We start from the raw sequence: 22,191 nt of genomic DNA, 5'->3' as shown, positions 1-22,191 counted from the left end.
CCCTAAGCATGCAGTCTCCTGCTGGCCCCTCCTGGATGTGTGCCAGCATAATTTTCTCGAACAGCTTGCCTAGGATCGAGGTGAGACTAACCGGCCTATAGTTTCCCGGGTCCACTATAACCACTGGATGCTGCTCTCTCAGTGGTGTGTGCTTAATGGAAGACAAACCTGAAGACTTAAAGCTCTCTGGGTTGTGTATTTGGCGATTTTTGCTTTATGGTGTCTAAATGTAGGGTTCTATGCTCTCCTCTGCTACTTGTGTTTGGTCCCCCACCTACGCAGTATAATGAGGTCTCTAGGTGGAGTAAGATGCAACTGCATGATATGTGCTGATCCTCCACTAGCCCTTCAAAACCCACTTTGCAGGTGCACCTTGGAGCTGGTTTTCTATAGATTGAGAAATGGTGGGCATGAGAGCTATGCCTCACCATTCCTCTCAATGCGTTTAGCCACCAGGAGCAAAAGTACTGTAGGAATCATACTATCTAGGGAATAGTGAGAAGCCCCAAACACTTGGGATTTCATTGGAAATATAGAGATATTCAGTGACTTAAAGGTCCAAACTCTCTGCCTGCTTGGTACAATTTAGAGGATACTCTTCAGAATAAAGAATTATTTCTGAAGTAAATTTATCTTTCCATAAATTTTTTTGCGGAATGAAACAACATAGCCCATAGTTACCAAGATAAACTGAGTCTGGCTTAGCATTAGAGCAAGGACGAAGAGAAAATGTTTCATACCATAATATGATTTGTGAGAGAGGTTCTTAGTAAAGTATTGAATGTCACAAGGAAAATAGCATCAGTGCTAGAGTTAAGAAAATCCATGGCTGCATTACCACAGACTGAAGTATCCAAAACTTTTCTTGGAGGTATTGCAGCTTTTTTGTCAAAAGTACAATACATTGGAGTACAATAGATGTGAGATACATTTCTGTATGTGAACTTGTAAGGTACCTCTGACATACAGTTCTATGCAAGTGTGAAAGTCTATAGAAAAAAAAATACCTACAGCTAAAACTGTTCAGTATTATACAGGTATCCAGGAATATCACTACAGACTGAAATGGATGTTGGTAGAGTTGAATCAGTGATTCAGCAATGGACAAAATGGGCTTTAGGTCCCAATCCCGTGCTTGTTCATATTAACTTTGAGCATGTTCATGAATGTTCATTTGATGAAGACCTATGTCAATAAGTTTTCTTCCTCCCTGTTTGATGAAAAACTTAGATAGGAATATGTGTGTGTGTTTAGTCGATAGTGTGTGTGTGTGTGTGTGTGTGTGTATGGAAAATAACACCATACATTATAATCCATCTTAACTGGCTGTAGGATGCTTCTTCCTTGTGGTCCTTTCTTCCATCTATATACCACAAATATTTTTGTTTTTGATTGATGTTTCCGATATATCTATGTCAAGTTGAAGAAAGTTAACTCTGATGGAAAACAAGCAGATGTCTGGATGCATCTTTGGTTCTTTTTGCCTTTTCCATTTTTCACACAGTATGACAACAGAAAGCACTGTCTTTGATAATTATTTTTTAAATTATATTTTTAAAAAATCAGTAAGAACGACAGACGTAAGCAATCAGTCATGAAGTGAATATGTAATGCTGAAATATGAACAGCATCAAGATTTTCCTGTTATAATTAATCTTTGACCCTCAGGTTTGCTGAAGTGCTCTTAATTCTGTTGGTTGCTATGAATGTTTAGTCTTGTCTATAGGAATGGACAAAAGCACAAACCTTTTGGGGGTAGGGGCCATCTTCTCACTACACCATCTTTTTCAGGGTCCAGGGAAAAAAAGCTGTGTTTCCCAGTTGATTTTGAAAACACAAGGCTGGGTACCTTAAGGTTTTCAAAATATACATTGGTGCAGAACCTGTAATTATTTAAGTTAGGACATTTCAGCTGTTGGGTCATGACCTGGAAATGTATCACTGGGAATCATTACTGAATTTCCCCGGGTGTTCCAAACCCAATATTTAGTTTAGTGTCCCAGAAGGAGAGCTCACCAATCACTGATAGTGGATATGAGACTAAATATATATGTGGTGACTGAAGCTACCAGCAGGTGATCAGATATCATGGTGCTGTCTCTTAGAGGTAGGGAGATAATGATAGATTGAACAGAATGGAAAGCAACCAAGTATCCCTTTCCTGGAAAATTGTCCATAACCAGAACTGTGACAGGAACAGACTATTATTTATAGGGACCTGAAAACAATTGTTCCTGTCCCACATGTAGAAAGAAAAGGTTTCATCCAGACTACCTCTGAGAACATCTTGTCCAACTACAAGCAATGCTTGGGGAAGTTATTTCTGAGTTCGTTTCCCCTTTTTTAATGACTTGAAGCTTTGTAACCCATTTAATAGATTGTGGTAATTGAAAATAGCATTGCAAGTTAATAATATGTGCTACTGTCTTGCTTATAGTCTCTGACACTTGAGTACCTGGGTCCTTTCCAATCTGTAATGTGCTTAGCCTCACAACACACCTAGGCACTATTCTTGCAGGTAAGGAACAGAGGCACAGAAACGCCCAGGGACATGCCCTACCTCACACTGGAAAGTCAGTGACAGAGCAGTAAATGTAATCTAGGTCTCCCAAGACCGAGGCTAGCACCCTGACCATTTGCCACCATTCTCTATGCCTGTTGCAGAAAAGCTAGTATAGTTTGTCTAGTGGGAAGTGTCCTTTCAGACCAAATTCCTTTGTGCGAACTAGACACTAGAGGGGGACAAACACTCCCAGGGTCTGCTCAGTTTTGCACACACACAGAGTTGGTAGGACCACTGGTGTTAGCGAAGTCGAGCGAATGGACAGGTGTTGATGGGGTCAGGGCCTTAGCTTTCTGCTTGAGCAAAAGAATACAGGACAATGGGCATATACTAACAGGTGTGCGCGCACTAACATTACTGAGAACAGAGGGGTGTGAATCTGAAGCAAAAGGAAGCCCCCTGCAACCATGGACGCTCTTGCAGGACTGTGAGGCTCAAGGAGCCTGACTTCTCTCATTATTAGGATATATTGCTGCAGAGCCAAAATGGACAGGAAGGGGCTTCCTGCTTCTGCTTATCGGCTGAGACCAGTAGATAGGAGTGCCTTGAGCACCAAACTCTGCCATGAGGCCTTCTTAGAAGAGGTGTGGTGTGTGCGCGCTTCACTTGAAGCACAAATATCTGTGTGTACACGTGTGTGATTCACTTTTGAAACACAAATACCTGCGTGTGTATGTACGTGTGGGATTCACTTGAAGCACAAATATCTGTGTGCGTGTACACGTGCATGATTCACTTTTGAAGCAGAAATACCTGCATGTGTGTACATGTGTGTGGGATTCACTTGAAGCACAAACACCTGTGTGTGTGCGTGTGAGAGAGATTCACTTGAAGCACAAAAATTCCTGAGCCTAAAGCCCCCCCCCTTCCAGTTTCCGTGAGAGACGACGGGCCCCGCGGAGGCGCGAAGCCAGCCCGACACGGGGATCTGCCGTCCCCCGATCCCCGCTCGCGGGCTGGGCAGGGCAGGGCAGGGTGGCCGCGCTGAGGGACCCTCGCAGGCGAGTTTGCCGGCAGCGCCGAACGGCGGCACCTGCCCGTGCCCGTGCCCCTGGCTGGCGGCTGCAGGCAGCGGGGCAGCGGCGGCCCAGCAGGGGTCACTGCTGCCTCAGCGCTCCGCGCCCGCGGCCCTCCAGGGGAGGGGAGCGGAGCTGAGGGCAGGGCAGGCAGGCAGGAGCAGCGGCGTCTGCGCCGCCGGGGCCGGGGTAAAGCCGCCGCCCTGCTGACACCATCACCCGGGGAGACGGACACAGCTGAGCGGCGGCTGCCGGGAGAGGGCGGCGGGCGCGGCTGCAGGTGGTGCCCGCCCCGCACACGTGGCCGGCTCCCCGGAGCGGGCTCGCCAGATGCTGGCGGAGGCGGCAGCCGGCGCTTGCCCCTGAGAGCTCGCGTGGCAGGGCGCGGGGTGAGCGCCCGGCCCGGCCCGGCCCGGCCCGGCCCCGCCGGCATGGGCTGCTTCTGCGCCGCCCCGGAGGAGTTCTACTGCGAGGTGCTGCTGCTGGACGAAGCCAAGCTGGCCCTCACCGCGCAGCAGCAGGGCATCAAGGTAAGTGTGCGGCGCCCGCGCGAGGCAGCCCACGGCCGCGAGCGCGCGGGACGCCCGGCCCCGAGTTGCTCTCGCCCTATCGATCCGGCAGGTGCTGGCCATCTTGAAGCGCTCCCGCTAGAGAAGCGGGGCTGGGAGGCAGCCCTCGCCCAGCCCTCCCCGCGCCATCCCGCCCCAGCCGGCCCTCCAACCTGGCACCGCGCAGCCCCGCGACCCCACCCTGGCACAGGGGAAGCAGGGGCAGGGCATTCTGCTTCTTTGCACCCCGGAGAGAAACCCAGGGGTTTCAAATAGGGAGCAGTTCAAACGGGGAATAGGGCACTCAGAGATTTCAACTTGTCCATGTGGATCTGATACCAATTCCTCCCCACCTCCCTGGGAGGACAGGGCTCAGAAGGTAAAGACCCCCCCCCCCCATTAAACTTGCCTCTCCTCTCAGCATTGCACCCCTCCTTGCTTTCTCCTCTCCCACACTGCTCATGGGAAGAGCATTAGGAACCCAGTCTTGCGGCTCTCTGCTCCTAGAGCAGTGGTTTTCAACCTTTCTTTAGGCTTGAGGCACCCCCTGAGAGACTGGAGGCACCGATGAACTTGAGGCTCCCTCAAGGCTGGAGGCAGCCCTTGGAAAATGCTATCTCTTGGTTTTTCACTTCATTTTGGCAACCCCACTGTGGACCCTAGAAAGGAACAGGGATGGGAAGACCAGTCCTATTCCACCCTGCTGCCTCTGTTGCTCTTTGAGCCCAGCGTGCGCAGCGTTTGGTCCGTGTGTAGCTCTGTGATGCTGGAACATCCTTGTTGCAGGTGAATTCTTCAAAGAATTCAGCTGCTGAATTCTAGCAAGTTTCTACTGAGCCCTTGAGAGTTGAGAATGCTTTGAACTTGGTCAAATCTGGGTGAATTGACATGGGGTCAGCTGAAAAGGCACATCCCATGCACTAGACCAGGGGGTCACACCTTCGCCCCATTTGAAGTTCTTACCTCAAAATAAAGAGGTCCTGGGGCTTCTTTTCAAAATGGGTGTAACATTTATTTTTTTAACACGGGCAATAAAGAAGTGTTTTTCCCCTAAACTTGTTCTTGGAAACACTTGATCTGTTTTAGCTGAAAGCTTTGAACAATCAGAGTCAGCCTGAGGCAAGCACCAGACATGGGAAGTTTTAGCCTGAATGGTTAAAGCTTGTTAAAATTATGGGTAGCAGAAAACAAGATATTATTTAAAGATGCTGAGTAGTCCTAACTGTAGCCTGTAGTACTTCCAACTGCAGTGGTAGTTGCTTGCGCGCACACACTGCCATGGTCCGGTAGCTGAAATTAAGTTCAAGTCCACAGTTAGCTGAGTAGCAAGCAAACCCCAGTGGCATTTGACTTCAGTTCACATGGATTTCAAAGACTAAATGTCAGTTCTTGGGTTTATAAAGCTTATGCATATACATTAACAAAACTTGCTAAAGTACGTTACCCTTTGCTTATAAAGACAGAGAGACATTCAAGGACGTAAGGGGAAGATGCTGCAAACTGTACATACGGTTATCATCATAGACATAGATCCTTAGAGGGGATTGGTTTGCTTGGCTCCTCAAACCTGTCTGATGTCCTGTTGAAATTGGGACCCCGAAGAAGAAAGGCTTTACATGTGTAAATCTCTCCTGGGATTGGAGTTGTAGGGTATACAATGAAAGGAATGGTCAGTTTTAACTTATTCTGTTAAACTAAAACTTCCATTTAAAATATGTTTTGTCCTTATCTTACTGTAACATAGTGATACAGTGCATATTATTTTATGTGCCTTTGCCTCGGGTGTGAATAAAAGACCTAAGCACTTATGCCACCTCAATGCTTATTATTAAGAGCAGTGGTTTTCAACCTTTTTGGAGTCGAGGCACCCCTTGAGAAATTTGATGCACCTCTCAGAAAATGCCAGCTTTTAGTCCTTTACTAAATTTTTTTAATATAAAAAAATAGAGCAATGCTTCTGCTGCAAAGAACTCAGAAAGACCAAAAAAGGTCAGAATGTTTTTAACATTATGGATTCCTATTTGAAATCTCTGGCTTCATCTTGTGAATCGTGTTTGCACGCCTAACAGTGCTGACATTGTGTGGCAATCTACTGCACCCTTGGAAACATCTCAAGGCACCCCAGGGTGCCATGTCACCCTGGTTGAAAGCCACTGAATTAGAGGAACAGCCTACTAAGCTGTTTGCACCTGCAGACTTCTTATGCTTCTCATTGTGGCCTTGAAATGGACAAAACATAGTCATTTCAAGGCAGCTTGAAATTGAAGGCTCTTAGTTTCACAAATTATGTTGTTAAATGCAGTTACATTACAAAGTAGAGGTGGGACTAAAGGGTTCTTATGTATTAAAGTGGTTTAGCACTTGAGCTATGAAGATAACTATAGTTTGTTGGAAAGCGAACAGGAGGCAAAAGAATTGTGACTGGAAATGCTATTATGTAGGTAAGCAAGTTTTGTATTTTCTCAAATAAATGTAAGTGGAATACATTCTATCATTTGGTATTTTACTGAAAAATTAACTTAAAAATTGTTCTCTAGACTGAAAGTCAGAAGTGGCTTATTTCAGTTCTAAACACTATCACATTAATAACCATTTTCATGTATGTATTTAGAGATTCAGGGCTTAATTTGGTTTACTTTAGGCCAAGACAAAAGCATTATTAAATTGTACTTTTTCAGTAAACTTTTCCAGCTTGCATTTTTTGCTTTGAATCAAAGCTTTTATTAGAGCTTCAAGTCCTGGATCTGTCCTTTCTTCTGTTCTCACGTTATCTTTAGGCCTGCAGTGGTGCAGAAAATGCAGCATTTCTTTCCACCTCTTTCCCCCAAATGGATATGGGTCTGTTAGAAACAAAAGCTGTGTCTTGTTTTAAATAACTGTTCACTTGGTTGCTGTCAGTTGGTGGACTAGATCATAATAGACTCACTCCTGCCTCCACTGAAGTCACAAGGAGTCTTGCCATTTTCTTCAATGGGAGAAAGATTGAGCCCCAAGTGACTCCTCCTGGATATACTAATCAGTTTGATAGCTTTTTAAAATAAATCTGAAGGAACTGCAAGTGGATCTTGGATTTGATATTGATGTAAATGCCTGAGAAAGGAGAAATGTTACTTTATCAAGGAATTGCCACCATATTGCTTCAAGCAATATGTTTCTCTTGGTGTAGGTTGCAGGTTTATTATATGTGATAGTTGCACATGGCCATGTAGGATAATAATCATGACTGCTGAGGAACGCATGAATACAAGAACTATCAGTATAGGAATAGATTTTAAATTGTGCTTCAGACTAACAAAATGAGCAGAGGTACATAAGATTTTTAGGTTTGAATCCAGTTTAAAAATATTTAGCACTTTCTATCCAGAGATTTTATAGTGCTTAACAAAGAGAGGAAAGTATAATTATCCCCATTTTGCAGGTGGGGAGAATGACTTGTAGAGAAGACAAAAATGGCTTGCCCAAGACCACTTAGCGTTCAGTCTCCTGATTCCTACTCCCATGCTAGTGTCCACTGGACCACATTTAGTCTGGAGGTTTTATAAGGGGGAGTGTCAAACTCATCCCAGGCTCTGGGATGGATCTGCACCACATGAGCTCCTCCTGGGCTGGATCTGTGGGGCTAGCAGCGACTGCAGTGCATTCAGACAGCTGTGTGGGTCCAGAGAGGGGCAGTGGCATGTGTCTGCATTTGGGTGGCATTGTGGAGCTCTTGCTAGGTGGCAGCACAGAGCTGGGCATGTGTGGTGGCATGGAGCTGCATTTGGGAGTCTGTGCGGATCTGGAGTCATATAGCAAGAAGCTTCTGCTTTTGGGTGACAGTGTGGAGCTGGGTTAGCTGCTGCTGATTGCTATGTCTATTGGGGTCCAAGGACCCCAAATTCTGTGGCAGGCTGTTCTCTCAGCTTCCGGTAGTCAGATGAAGCAGTTCTTTGGGCTGGATCTGGCCTGTTGACCATATATTTGACACCCCTGACTTATGATTTTGTTTTCTTTATACTTGATTTTTATTTCTTGCATTTCATCGCTCTCACTTTTCTTGGATCATCATCATTAAGAAAAGAGCTCAGTCATGGGAAAATGTAAAGATTGTCTGTCTACCTTAAAGGTGTACTGTTAAGTGTAAAGATAGGCCACATTTCAGGAGAAAGCATTGCATGGAACCAACTTTATGACTTTCGTTTGCATTTTCATTGCCCTGGCATACAGTGCCTAGAGATCTAGTTTATTGTAGAAATATGCAAAATTTGGAAAACTATTAATAATCTCAACCAAGTTAAAGACTGTTCTTTGTGAGTATGATATACCATCTCTCTATGTATATAGCTCTATTCATGTGTAAAACTTTTAGGCTAGGGCCACAATTTCCTCCTGTCAAATAGAATAACTAAGGAAGAAGTTCAGGTGACCAATTAAGAAAAAGGAAAACCTAGTGCTGTACTACAGATAGGTTGGAAATTGGTTGTTAATGGAAATGAAAATACCTACTTTTTTCAATCCTGTTATTTTGGCTAACCTCCACATCTGTAACCAGTAATCAGACAGGTTTTATGGTAGAGGTAACTTTGTTTAAACAGGCTTAGCTTATTTGCTACTGATGCAAAATGTGTCATTGATGATTGTAAAGGTATTGTCTAATGCGTATACATTTAATATATGATTCTGCTGTATAGTATAATTAAGCCTGTATACAGATTTACTTAGTGAAGATAGTTTTGTTCTGTTACCCATTTGTAATCCGACTACTTAAGAACTAGTGGCCATTACTTTGTAAGTCATTTTTAAAATGCTTTCTTAATACATATTTTGTTTTGCTGATTAACTATAAAATTTCAGAAATAAATGGTGTCTTATAATACAAGATCCAGGATCTCAGTAAGTATTCTGTTTTTACTTTTATTAGGAATGGAGTCAAAGTTATTAAGAAGAAAATTGATATATTTGTTCAAAAAAATCAAGTTATTTTGAAACTGCCCTATTTTGTGTCTCCATTTTTTGTTGGAATAAGTAGTACCATCTTTGGAAAACATTGCTAATTCACTAACGCAAAGATCTCAGAGCTAGGCTTAAATTGTTTGTTCATTAAATAGGGCTGAAAAATAAATCAAATGTAAAAGCAAAAAACCCTAAAATGTTCCCGGAAACTCATTCCTCTACACAAGGTTGTGCCCGAGTCTAGAAACTAGTGGAAACTAATTCAGGACTGTCCAACTTCTGAGCAGCAGGAGGCTACATGCTGCAGGCTGTCCAGCACACTGTGCCAGCTATACATGGGGATCCCCTCCTCAATGCATGCCCCCACCCAGTGTGTGTCTAGCATGGGCAGCCAGGCTGCCCACCTCTGTCATACACCATGTGGCTAATTCAGCTTCCCCTTTTGCGTGTGCCACATCATCTGGGCAGGCAGCTTGCCCCCACCACTTGTCATGGTGCATGTAGTGTGCACAACCCAGACTTTTTCCTAGTACTCCTCCCACCATGCTTCCCTTCCCTTCAGGGCCAGGGCCAGGGTTAGGGTCAGGAAGTGAATACCAGAGAAGGGAGAATGTTGCTACTACTGTAGTATCCAGGGTCTCCAGGCTCAATGGGAGGAGTGGTGGTTGGGCAGGAGAGTCCTGATCAATTGCTTTGGTAGATATCTCCTGGTTAATTACACATACCACGTTTTAATAATTTAACTACAAAGAATACTGGCAGCATTAACAAGTCTAAGAGTCTCATGCTTGCAGAAAACCAGATTTTGAGTTATTACACTGTATGTAAATTATAGTCTATCCAGTTATTTAAAGGAAAGAGTGGTAAATCAAGTTCAACTCCATTTTTATCTGTTTAGAAGACACAAACTAATGAATCAGATTCACAGAACTAGGATTTTTTTCTACAGAACTAGGATTTTTAGCTAATTAGCATAGAGGTGAGGATAGGTCAACAATGGCATTGCAGTAAGAGAAGTTGTGTACAGGATGATTACTGGTAAGAATTAAAGTAATTTATATGTACTGAATAGATACTCCTGTTTTTTTTTACTGTGTGGTTGCCATCAAAACTGGTGGCAAAATAAGGTTTACGCCTATGCCTACTTAAACCCTATTTTTGATGTCTCAGTTTGTACTTGTGGTCCATACAAGTCCATACTATTGCATGGCCCTCTACATTGCTGAGGGGGGGGATGAATTTTACCATTTGAAGGTTATATTGTGGGCCAAGGAGAAGACTGAGAGGTATGTAAGGTTTTTAAAATGGGACTTGGGCACTTAAATTTCACTCAAATCCAAAAAAGGAATCTAGGATGCCCCTGGTCCAGCAACCATGAAAATCATTAGGCTTCTAAACACCTACCTGAGATTTCAAACACATGGAAGTGTCCCTCTCTGTGTACCTAGATGCCTAGATTGTACATAAGCTTTTTGATCAAGAGTAGCACCTGAACTTTGCCTCAGTTAGGTGTTCTCTAGAAGTATGCTGATTGTATAGCAACACTGTTGATTTTGGCACAAAGTACAGTAGCCAAGGTCATTTTTGTTCGAAAACATGTCCAGGAGAAAAAGTAGTGATGGTGGTTCCCACTTTCTGCGTTATAACCTGTTGGTTAGAGAATTCTGGGCCCTCTCCATCCTGAGGGGATTCAAACCCCATCCCAAAGGAGAGTGCTATAACCATGAAGCAGTATGCCAAGCTGGGTGTGGGTACCCTCTACCATTCCTAGACAGCTGTGCAGATTGGAATACAAGAGTCTTGGAGCGAGAAAGACAGCTAAGAAGAGGGAGCCTGACCATAGCCTGGTTAGGGCACTTGGTGAATGTTTGCCAGGGGATGGGGGTAGACGTAAGTTCTAGTCCCTGTTCTCAGGATTGTTTGTTTCTATTTAGTGACTGTTTAATGCAGACAAGTTTTAAGAACCTGGAGGACTTCTCCTTCCCACTAAGCTACAGAGTTAGCAGCCCTCTTTTTTTGTTCTCCTTTTGGGCCAATGATTCTTGCATTTTGGGCTGCACAGTGCCCCAGTTTCTTCAATAAGAGGGATGGAGAATGCCCCATCCAGACTATTCTTTAACTTGGTGCTTAGAGCACTCCTTTAGGAGGTGGGCCATGGTTCTGAATGTTTTATTACCTATGGGGATTTTTTTACCATCTGTAATTTTTCCTGAGCCTGAGGAAGGGTGTGTGCACCCTAAAACTTGCAGAGCAAGAGAGTTTTTTGAGATTTCTTAGTTAGTCTAATAAAAGGTATCATGTCTGAGCCACAGGTTCTAGAGTTTTGCATGTCTTTTTGTCTTGGACCATCATGGCTACCAAATATATCCCTACTTACTAGCTATTATTCCAAGGTGGTCACTATCCTCTCCCTCTTAGATGCCCATCCTCAGAGCTGTCTGGGTTCTGAATTCTAAGTGGACAGTGATGCTTAATGTGTACCCGTGCATCACTTGTCTAAGCCCTAGAAATGGTTGGGAGTTTGGATACACCCCTTTTTCCTATTGGCTAACCCTAGGTAGCATCTTTCACAGGATGTGGATTTTTGTGAATTGCCCTGTGGAGATGCCTAACTCTCCCCATTAACTGTAGAGAGGTGCCAACTTGAATTATAAGGTGAAGCCTAATACCTGATTTTCAGGTGTTGCAACACCTGAACTGAGTTCATCTAGGGCACTACTCTGGATTTTGCTTAAACTCTGCTATGCTTGCATGTACGTGCTTAAGAAGTGTGAGGCCTTTTTGAAAAATAAAACAGCATATTTTTATCACAATAACATTTGCCCACTGAGAATCAGAATAAGTTTCAATTTTTGAAAAATAGCACCTCTTAACAAACAAAGGCTAGGCTGCTTTACTTAGGTGCCTAACTTTATCTAATCAATTAAAAATAAGATGTTTCTGTTCTCAGAAAGTGTCTCTAGTGGAATGCATCAATAATCTTTTGGATTTTGACAATATGATTTAGAATAATAACCAGATCTTTAGGTGTATGTGACCCAAACACTATTTCTAGGGTATTTTCAGTCATCTTTTAAAGATTATTTTATTATTCTAAGCAAATTTGGATTTTATTTAATTAAAAACAGGTTTAATATTTTCAAATTGTTACAGTATACTGAAACTTTGGGTTTGTAATAGCTAGTAGTATAAATGGCTTTGGGCAATTTACAAAAAAAGTGGTCTGTCTTGCCTCTGATGGAAATATAGGAGGCATATATATTGCGTTGGGGCATAGACTTCTAAAACTGAGTATTCAAGTATACTTAAAAAATCTGTCTACATTAGCTTGCAAAGCTTTTTCCACTTTGCTCTTTTGGAAAATGTGACTTCTCCCTCTGCTGCAGAATTGTAATTTTATATCAAGACTTGGTGCTTAACATGTATATTCAGGTAAAGAAAATAAAAACTATTTGGTGCATAATTAATATAGTCTGTTCTGGATAGAAAGATGTGTGGAACAGAGGTGTTTTGTAAAGAATGATTAATAAAAAGTAAACTTGAAATTTAAAGTCTCAGTCCTTTTAATTTCACTGTCTTTTAGTCTTGAAAGAATCTAGTTAACTTTTAAAAAGTTGCAGTAATAGCTTACAAGGACTACATCTGTCCTTGCAATCTGTGTGTGTGCACGCGCGTGCATGCTTTTTTTAACAAAAACATCTACTGTTGCTCTGTGAAAGACCAATCCAAAAAACAGGAAAGTTGTTTAAACATAAAAGTTCTGTCAAAATTGTGATATAACTAACGGAAAAAAACAATTCCTTTGATAGTCTTCCTAAGGAGTATCGGTAAAATAGAAGAGAATGCATTTGAGCATCAATTTAAATTGACAAATACTCTGTCATATAATATGATAGAAAGTTTATAACATTGATGTAGAGTGAGATTGAGATATAGTTTATAGAATACAAGTAGATATAGAATCAGTCCTTTCCACATTTCTGTTTTCCACTTGGGAACAAAGGACTTCACAAGCCTTGCCATAAATTAACTATTCCTCAAAATTACTGTCACATATTTGAAATAGATTACCAATTTCTCCAGTGGCCTTACAGATGAGACCAGCAATTTTGAATCCTCCAAGGAATCACCACGTAATGAATGAATACTGAGATGCTTTATTTTCCCTAGGTGCACTTAACTAAATTAATGAAACCACTATGACAGCAAGACAGAAACCCATTAACTTTTAAATGAAGTTACCTCTTAGTCAACCTGGGGTTTCAGCAATAATATTGTCAGATGGGCCTATTTTGGCCATTTTAATGAGCAGTAATGTTCTAATACAATCAGTGAAAATGTAAGTAGTGTGAGGTATTTGTGTTAAATCTTTCTTTTGGATTTCTTTAGTTTGAGATTTAAAAGTGCATATTTACCTCTGCCTGAGAAACAAAATCTAAATATACTTGAAATAGCAAGATATGGCATTTTACTGTAAATATTGTTTATATCAGGTTATCAAAATTGCTACTCTAATAAAGCTACTAATTGTGGAAGTAGAGCAATTATAAATTGCCACCATTCAACATTAGGAGAAAAACATGGTTCTTGGAAGAACCAAATCGTTCTGGAAATATAGGTAAAAATAATTCAGTTAAAATGAAGAAAACTGTAACTTGGCAATAGAAATGTCAGTGTGATACAATATTGGACTTGTATGTGAAATTAAAATGAGGCGGTATATATCAATGGTACATGCTGTATTTCTTTTAACAGATTCATGTCTTTGTTAGAAGTATGAGAAGCCACCTGCAATTTTACTTTTCTAGGTTCTGTTCTCAAATATTTGATTTTAATCTTTTTCCCTTTAAGAGTTGTAATAGTTATATTAGTTGCATTTTATTCAACAGTAAGATCTTCGAAGATGAGTAATTGCACACCTGCATCTGAGAAGATTTGGCAGATTGTAATTTTCAGTGCATATTTCAAATATTTGGGAAACGATATCTCCTTGTTATTAGGTACAAGACCTTAATATTGACCACACACATTCTGTACTTCATCCAGTATCCATTTCATAGTTTCAAACAAGGCAGCAGATTCAACACTCTACTTTTGCTTTTGTTCCTACTGCTACGTTCACATCCATTGCTGGCTGCTCAACCCTCTGGGCTTTGGGGTCAAAGGGTCACATTGTGGATCATCCCATGCTATTGCTTAGAAGTGGAAAACTAATAACAGTATTCATAACACAGAGCTACTGTTACTACTGGTTACTAAATGCTTTTTTTTTGTTGCAGAATTGAAAGAGAATCTGCATATTTTTTAGAAGTTGCGCTTATATATGCAGGGAAGGGTTGGTTATATGTTTGTCAAAATAAATATTGATTTTTGGTGAGAGGCTGGTTAAGACTAGGACAGTTACCTATATTTTTATTTGAAGGTATTCCTTGTATACCACACATTTAAGATGTAGTCCAGCTAGAGTTCCATTGACTGCTCAGATGGTTCTGTTGGAGGCAGACTACTTCTTTCCAGCTTAGAAGAAAGGAGTCAGTACAGCACAGTATGGGTCAGCATTTACAGAGAGTACCTATAGTGATGGTCCCAAGAATAAGTGAACTTAAAATCAGGAATCGGATGATGGGCATGAAAGGGGAAGAAGTATCAGGATTGCTGTGAGAGTGGTAAGAGAGAGCTGAGAATTGAGGAGGAGAAGAAAAGAGGAGCTGGGGCAATGGAATGGAAAATTTGTATTGTTAAACCTGAGAACCATTTATTATTATGAGAGCTCTTAGGAATAGTGTCTAAAATCCTGAGTGAAATGGTAGTTTCATTGAATTGACAATACATATCGTCATGGAAAAGTAGCAGCAACATTTGACATAGCTGTCTGTTTTAAGTAAAGGTTGTTTATGCCTAATGCGTAACCCTTAGCAAAGATTAGTCTTGCTAATGCTGCCAAGTGAAATCTTTGGTTAATTGCTCCCTAACATACACACCCAGATTTCCTAAGACTTTTCCAAGGCTTACTTTTAAAAATTTGGATTATTTGAAATGACTCTATTTATCTGTTTGTTCTTTCTCTTGAAACTTTTGAAAATAGCTTTTCTTATTGTGAACTGGAGAAAGTGTGTGTGTGGGCAAGTAGTTAATTCTTTTAGCTTTTAGAAGTTATGGGTATATTTAATGATATAGGAGTCACATTCTGGGGAATTTAAACTACTTGTTTAGTTGAATATTTATACATCATAAAATGGTTCTTTGTTTATAGTTCTTTGCTTATAATGTAAGGTAGCAGAAAAAAGCAGCTTATGATTTATCTGCAAGTATTTACCGTCTCATCTCAAGATGGTGACAAATGGCTTTCTGTTTCGAAACCAGAGATAAGAAGGCAATCTGTTTTTCTTTAGGCTTAGGTTATGAAATTTCAGATAGGTGGGTAAAATCAGCAGAGGGTTGACTTAGTAGCTATGTTGTCCAGCTTGATAATGAATGCCCAGGTATTGTACTATTTCTAGTGTGTACCAGGAAAATAAAAATCAAAAGGTTTGTAGGAGGAACTCTTACTGCATGACATGGGTTGTCTTTTAGGAACTGAAAACGTAGGTCTTTTCATCTGGCATGTAATACAGATGTTTAGAAGTCAGAAATCTGCAGCATCTGTGTGTAATTAGTAATAAACCTCAGTGTAGCTCTTAATATGTTTGAGCATGTGTTTACTTGTTTCACTGAATTGGAGCAGAATGCTGAACATCTTGGAGGATTAAGCCAAAAAGGAGATAGTCAAGATAAAACATTAGTTCTGATCACACTTTAGACCACTTCACAGTACTATTTTGACTTCAGTGTATTTACTCCTTTTTAAATTGGTCTAAGTGAGATCAGTATCAGGTACCTCTAGGAAAGGAGGGCTGGAAGGGACCCCCCCCAAAGTCATATACCCCAGCTGCCTGCTCGAGAGATTGTCCCTGACTAATCCATCCCAGCCAAGTGTCTGTCCAACCTGTTCTTGAAAATTTTTAGGGAGGGAGATTCTGCAACTTCTCTAGGTAGTCTGTTACAATGTTTTGACCACCCGTGTGGTCTGAAAATTCTTCTCAATCTCCAACCTAAATTTTTTCTGTTTCATCTCGAGTCCGTTGCTCCTAATCCTGTACTCTGCAGCCACATAGAAAAGCCCATCTCCACCTTCTTTGTAATCTCCCCTCAGGTATTTGAAGACTGTTATCAAATCCTCTCAGTCTTCTCTTTTCCAGTCTAAGTAAACCCTACTTCTTTTAGCCTTTTCTCATAATTCCTGCTTCCCATGCCATTTTTGTTACTCTGCACTGGACTCTTTCCAGTTTGTCCACATACTTCTTGAAGTGTGCAGCCCAAAACTGAGGCTGCACCAGTGCTCAGTAGAGTAGAAGAATACTTTCCAGTATGCTGTTGACTTGTTTGAAAACAAGAGCAAACTTGGGTCATCCATATAATAGTCTACTGTAGCCCCCAGGTCCTCTGCAGTACTACAGCCTATCTAGCCATCGCCCAGTCTGTATTTGTGCATAGTTATTCTGTCTCAGGTGCAGGACTTTGTCCTTGTCCTTTTTGGATCTCATCTGATTCTATATTACATGGAAAAGCATCTTTGTCTACATTGATATCACTTTGTTATGAACCATTAAACCTGAAACTAGTCAAGATGAGTTACTTATTATCTTCCTATGTAATGGGGACATGGTACTCTTCCTTGGATCTTTTGGGAGTATTTTAACAAATTATTTCTTGTCCTTGCAGTAGCAGGAAATTGACGGAGCCCTCCCCACCTCCACCTGTGGCAAATTAGGATGTTTTGGTTTTCTTAGGCATTGTATCTTGTAGTAGTGTGAGAGGGTTTTTCCAGGCAGTTTCAAGAATCAGTTAGACAAACACTCAGGGATGATTCTACGTGGAGCAGGGGATTGAACTTGATAGACTCCTGAGGCCCCTTCAGCTCTCCTTTTTTAATGATTTTACAATTCTGTCTAATTTTTGCATTGCTGCAAGAAGCAAGGGTTTTTTGGTACTATTTTTTTATTGGGCCAGTTGTATAGTTGGCAGACCTGAAGAAAAGCATGTTGTGCCTAAAAGCTTGTCTAACCTCTCTAAACCTAGCAGAGGTTAATTAAGGAAAATTGTCCTTCATCTTTGGTTAGTCACTTTAGATTTTTAGTGCTATAATGTAAAAGATTACTTAAAAACATTATTGGGGGGAAAAAAAGACTAAGACTTTATTATTGGTTTTTCAATGGAAAATGCAGTCTAGACCAGTAGGGCAGAGGTGCCACAAATTAGCCCTGTACCCTCTCCAAGTGTGACTGTGATCCTCTTCCCTTGACCAGTCTCATGCACTTTCTGCTCCTTGCCCTGTGTTCCCTGACCAAATTGCTGCTCTCTTTTTTTTTTTTGGCTTCCTGCCCTATCTGCTGCCTGTTCTTGCTCAATCTGCCACACATAGAGGCTGCGTGTGCCACTGGTGGCATGTACACTACAGAGGTTGGCCACCTCGATCTACACAATGTTAAGCTTTTCCATTTTGAACTCCATCCCCTCCCTTTTCCCTGATCCTGTCCCAGGAAAACTGAAACAAAATATTTTGTGTTGGGTCAAGAAAGCCTAAACTGTTTTTGAGAAACCAAAAATATTTCAATGTAGGCTGGGCTCTTTAGCTATTGAATAGGATTGGCCTGAGTTATCTTGGCACCTTATGGCAGTTGCAGATCAAGTTAGTCTTGCGTCAGCTGTCCTCTGTGCTTGACTTATGCATCCCTTTCTGCATTGTGCTTCTTCCTCTTGTTGAATTTGTGCAGGGCTTTGTGGGACTTTCATGACGGACCATTGCTCTGGCTCTAAACATATTTTGCAAAAAGTTGTCTCAGCATTCTGAGCAATTTTAAAAACTACAATTTCACCCTGGTTTAAAATATTTAATCATTGAGAACTTATTTTGTTCCAGTAATGTACCAGGTAGTAGTATTATTAGAGATTGTGCCTTCTCTGTGAATGCTACTTTTTAAATTAAAAGTAATAGAGCTGCCTTTGAAAGGCGCTGCTAGCATGCTGTTAACTTCTGCCAAAAAGTACTAACTCAGCCACCTGATTATTGGTTCAGGAGGTAGTGTATGGGGAGTGAGTGGTGTGTGATACATCTCAAAATGGTGCTGTACTGAGTAAATATAAATATCTTTGTCCCATAATGTTCCCATAATTTCAGTGACTTTAATTATGGGATGCATCATGGGAGATATACTCATCCTCAGAGGACAATGGGGCAAATTAGAACTTGAGTGAGGCATTGTGGCAGCTCAACAGGTTACTGTTGAACTGACACGAAGTGAAATGTTTCAATTAGTAAATTTCAAAATATAATTTAATGCTAAATTCTCCTTCACGGGAAGAGGAAAAATCAGGTAAAAAAGGATGGCACAATGGATAAAGGAATATCAGTGGGTAGAAGGACAGACAACATAGAGAATGTAAGTCATAATATTTATAAGACCCCTAGTCAAGTAGGTTTTACAATTTGTAAATGGATTATTTATCATCTGGCAAGAGAAGCATACACAGCCAGCAAGAAACAGCCAGAATCTTGGATACTACTGTCAAGCATCTGTGCAACAGAACAGAAGAACTTAAGCTGGGAAACCAGATATTTATAATGATAACAGAAATGTGATGAAATGGCAGTCATGCCTGGAACTGAGGTAGAGATGAGTTATGTCCTGTTCAGAAGAGAGAGAAATAAAGGTAATGTGGACACGAATGATGAGATAATAAAGAGGATAGCATGACAAAACCAGAATCTGTTTGTGTCAAAATCACTTTGGGCGAGGATGGTAAAAGAGGCTTTGCCAGGAAAGTGTTTGGGAGTCTGCTGTGGACTCCCAGAGTCAGTTCTGGGTATGGCTAGAGATCTCTGTAATAGTCACCGAGACCAAGGAAGGTTGTGTGGAACTTCGGAGAAACTTAAACTACTATGTGAAAGCACAGCCTGGTGGCAAATGAAATTCAGTGCTAAATACAAAGTAATGGAGAGAATTTTGTGCTACCTGTTCATCTTATTGGGTTGTAAATGAACTGAACCAAATCAAAAGAGGGACTCTACAGATGGTTCAATTAAGGTTTCTGTTTAGGACCTACCTCTGGTCCAAAAAACCCCGCTAACCAGATGTTAAGATGCTTAAGGAATAGGATGGTAGATGATACAAGGAATATTATAAGGTATCCAGGTTGTAGCCGTATTGGTCTACACAGAAATCAAAACTTGTGGCAAAGGAATATTATAATACCTTTATATAAATCACTGATGGACTTTCATCTGGGATTCTGTGTCAACTGTTCCTGCCCAATTTCAGAAAGAACTAGAGGGCATATTTTCTTCATGAAAATGAATGAGACCACATGGCATTTGATCCTAAAAGGCTAGGAAGGGGCAGGAAGTCCTTGCTTTCTATTGGTCCTCCAGTTCCTCCTAGTTTGGATGTTTGTGAAAGGGATCTTAAATGTCTTGGGATTTCCAGTGTCACATGAGCTTCCCAGCTGCAGTACATCTTGCTTCACCACATAGAGGGTGGAACCACATAGAGGGTGGAAGCACCTGGACTTAATGCCCTAGGTGATTCCTTTGAAGGTAGGTATTTGAGTGTTCTGACTTTAGCTAGCTGGTGTTGCATGTTTAGGAGGTTGTTTGACAACAGTTACGTATTTTCAAGGCAGAATAAACTGCATAAAGTTTAGAAGGTTCATTTAACTTGTTTTTAAAGTAGTGTCAGGCTCTTTGACCTTGGTCTATTCCTTCTTTCACTTGAAAGGTCTAATAGCAGATGGGATGTTCCAGAATATGTAAATTTTCTTTTTATGTATGGGCTTTAGCTTGGCTGAGTACTTCAGTTTTTCTTTTCAAAAAGGCTTTCTTAACACAGAGTGCAGCAAGTCTTTTCATCTGTGGCTGAAGGCACAGTTTTGGAAACAAAAGCATTCAACCATCTCTAAAGCATTCTGCCCTTATTCAGGACTACTTTGTGAATACTCTTTCCTTCTCTTACTTAAGGACACTAAAACCTAGAAGATCTTTTGAACATCACCTTTAGGAAATGGTTTCCTGTGAAAGCCTCAAGTAATAATACTTTAAGGAAAATATTAATCTTTTCTTGCCCTGTCTGTTCTCTTTAGATATTAGTCTATATCTAGGCTATACCAGAACAATTTCTAGATACTGTTTCTCTGACAAAGCAAGCTCACTTTCCCTTATTGTTACAACTCAGTAGGTAACACTATTGAAAATGATATAGCTAGAAAGAAGTGTTCAGCTAAGTGCTGGGCCTTTTGGTATTTCCTTTTTAAAATAAATTGAAAAGGAAACATGTTTGTGTTTATGGCAGTTTCTGCTTTGTTATAGATGTATAATAAGAAAATGGTAATTTTTACAGTATTTTTTTTCACAGAAAGCATCTTGGTCAGGGGTGGGCAAAATGAGGCCTGGAGGCCAGATGTGGCCCATGAAGCCATTCTATCCGGCCCGCAGGGCCCTAAAAAATTTAGAAAGTTAACATTTATCTGCCCTGGGCTGTCTGTCATGTGGCCCTCTATGGCTTGCTGAAACTCAGTAAGCAGCCCTCTGCCCAAAGTAATTGCCTGCCTCTGATCTAGGTGTTGATGCAAATAGTTTTTCATGGTAGAGGCAGAAGGGGGGGAGCCCTGCATATGGTATTTCAAAAGAAGTGTTTCACAAAAATCCTGTACAAAAATCAGGCAATATTCAGTTTAGTCTATAACTGATTGTTTTTAACTAACATATGAAAGTTCTGGGATGAAGAACTGATTTGATTCATTTGATTTGGTTTCATTTTCCTTCCCTCTTTGTTTGTCAAAAAGAATTTAAATGAGAAAATTTGGTTCACTGGAGATAAACCAAAAATACTGTGTACTTTTCATGAAGTCAGAGCTTGTTCTTGTGTTTTCATTTTTTCTTTTCATTTTTTTGGAGTGATATTTAGGTCATCATATTGGTAGGGGAATGTATTGAAGCTCTTTTACTGACCTGTAGTGTGCCTAGACAACCTTAACTTACCAAGACTCTCAATCCAGAACCTTTCATAAGCAATAATTGCATTTGAGAAAGTTTCCCACATCAAAAGAATATTTTAATTCTATTTTGTTTACATCCTAGTTTAGTAATTCTTGCTAACATCCTTGAGCAGTCAAATTTGTTACACCTGCTGCAGAATATGTATGCCCTATTGTTATATGCTTTTATTGTCTTTGGAAGCTGTCATACAAATATACCCTGCCTCCATCTCTTTCATTATTCAAATTACAATACTTCTTTTTGCATCTCATTCACTGTGGGAATAATGGATAGGACACGCATGTAAATCAATTGAGATTCTACTGACATGAGTAGAATTGCTTCTGCTTTTTTTAGTAAAAGTAGATTTGGCCCTTTGTCTTAATATATATTTCCTCCTATCTTAACTTTTACTATATAAACAGAGTAGACTCAGTATTGTTATCTTGGGTGGAGGAGAGAAAGACATGCAACAGGCTGCAGCCTATTCAGTTCCTCAAGCTTGTTCTGATTCATATTAATCTTCTTGCTTGCAGAAGGAATGTAGGGTAAGAAAATTCAAAGTAGAATAATTGCATTTTCTGTGGAGGTTGATTTCTATTTACACAGAAAATACAGCAAAAATGTATTTGACCAGCAAAATAGGAACTAGCAAAGTGCCTTGAAAAGGAGATACACAATGTAAAGTTCAGTATGCATACGAACAGATTTACAATTTGGAGTAAGCTTACCCCATCATTTTGAATGTTTTCCCGGAACAGGAAACATGATATACCTGACAGGCTTTTTATATTCAGAACAGGCTTGCAAAAGATTCATAATACAGGGAAAACATGTATTCTCCTCAGTTTTTCTGTCTAAGGTTCAGACAAAAAAGAGGACTGTTTTAAAGGAAATTACAACAGTACTTGTTGATTAGATTATAAATAAAGGAAGTTATGTACCCTACCTGCCATTTTTATTAGCAAGAAGGTTCTGAACAGTTTTTAAACAATGCCTTTGATTTCAACAGCTTGTATTCAGTCACCCGTAACAATAGAGCATATTTGTAGATTAACTGAG

General features: G+C 40.7%; 1 protein-coding gene across 2 annotated transcripts in view; it reads left to right on the top strand.

The window, feature by feature from the left end:
• The first annotated feature begins 3,779 nt into the window (after positions 1 to 3,779).
• The window catches only part of EPB41L4A (erythrocyte membrane protein band 4.1 like 4A), a 215,927-nt gene continuing 197,515 nt past the window's right edge, over positions 3,780 to 22,191 (top strand). Inside the window, exon 1 of one of the 2 annotated variants that reach the window (XM_019532471.1) lies at positions 3,780 to 4,109. In XM_019532471.1, the coding sequence (XP_019388016.1) occupies positions 4,011 to 4,109 (99 nt within the window). In that variant the 5' untranslated portion in view covers positions 3,780 to 4,010. The remainder of the gene's footprint in view (positions 4,110 to 22,191) is intronic. The other variant, XM_019532469.1, reaches the window with a different exon arrangement.

The sequence above is a fragment of the Crocodylus porosus genome, unplaced genomic scaffold (assembly GCF_001723895.1).
Source record: "Crocodylus porosus isolate Cpor-Errol unplaced genomic scaffold, CroPor_comp1, whole genome shotgun sequence".
NCBI lineage: Eukaryota > Metazoa > Chordata > Crocodylia > Crocodylidae > Crocodylus > Crocodylus porosus.
Note: the sequence above shows the minus strand (reverse complement) of the source record. Positions and strands in the feature narration are given on the sequence as shown.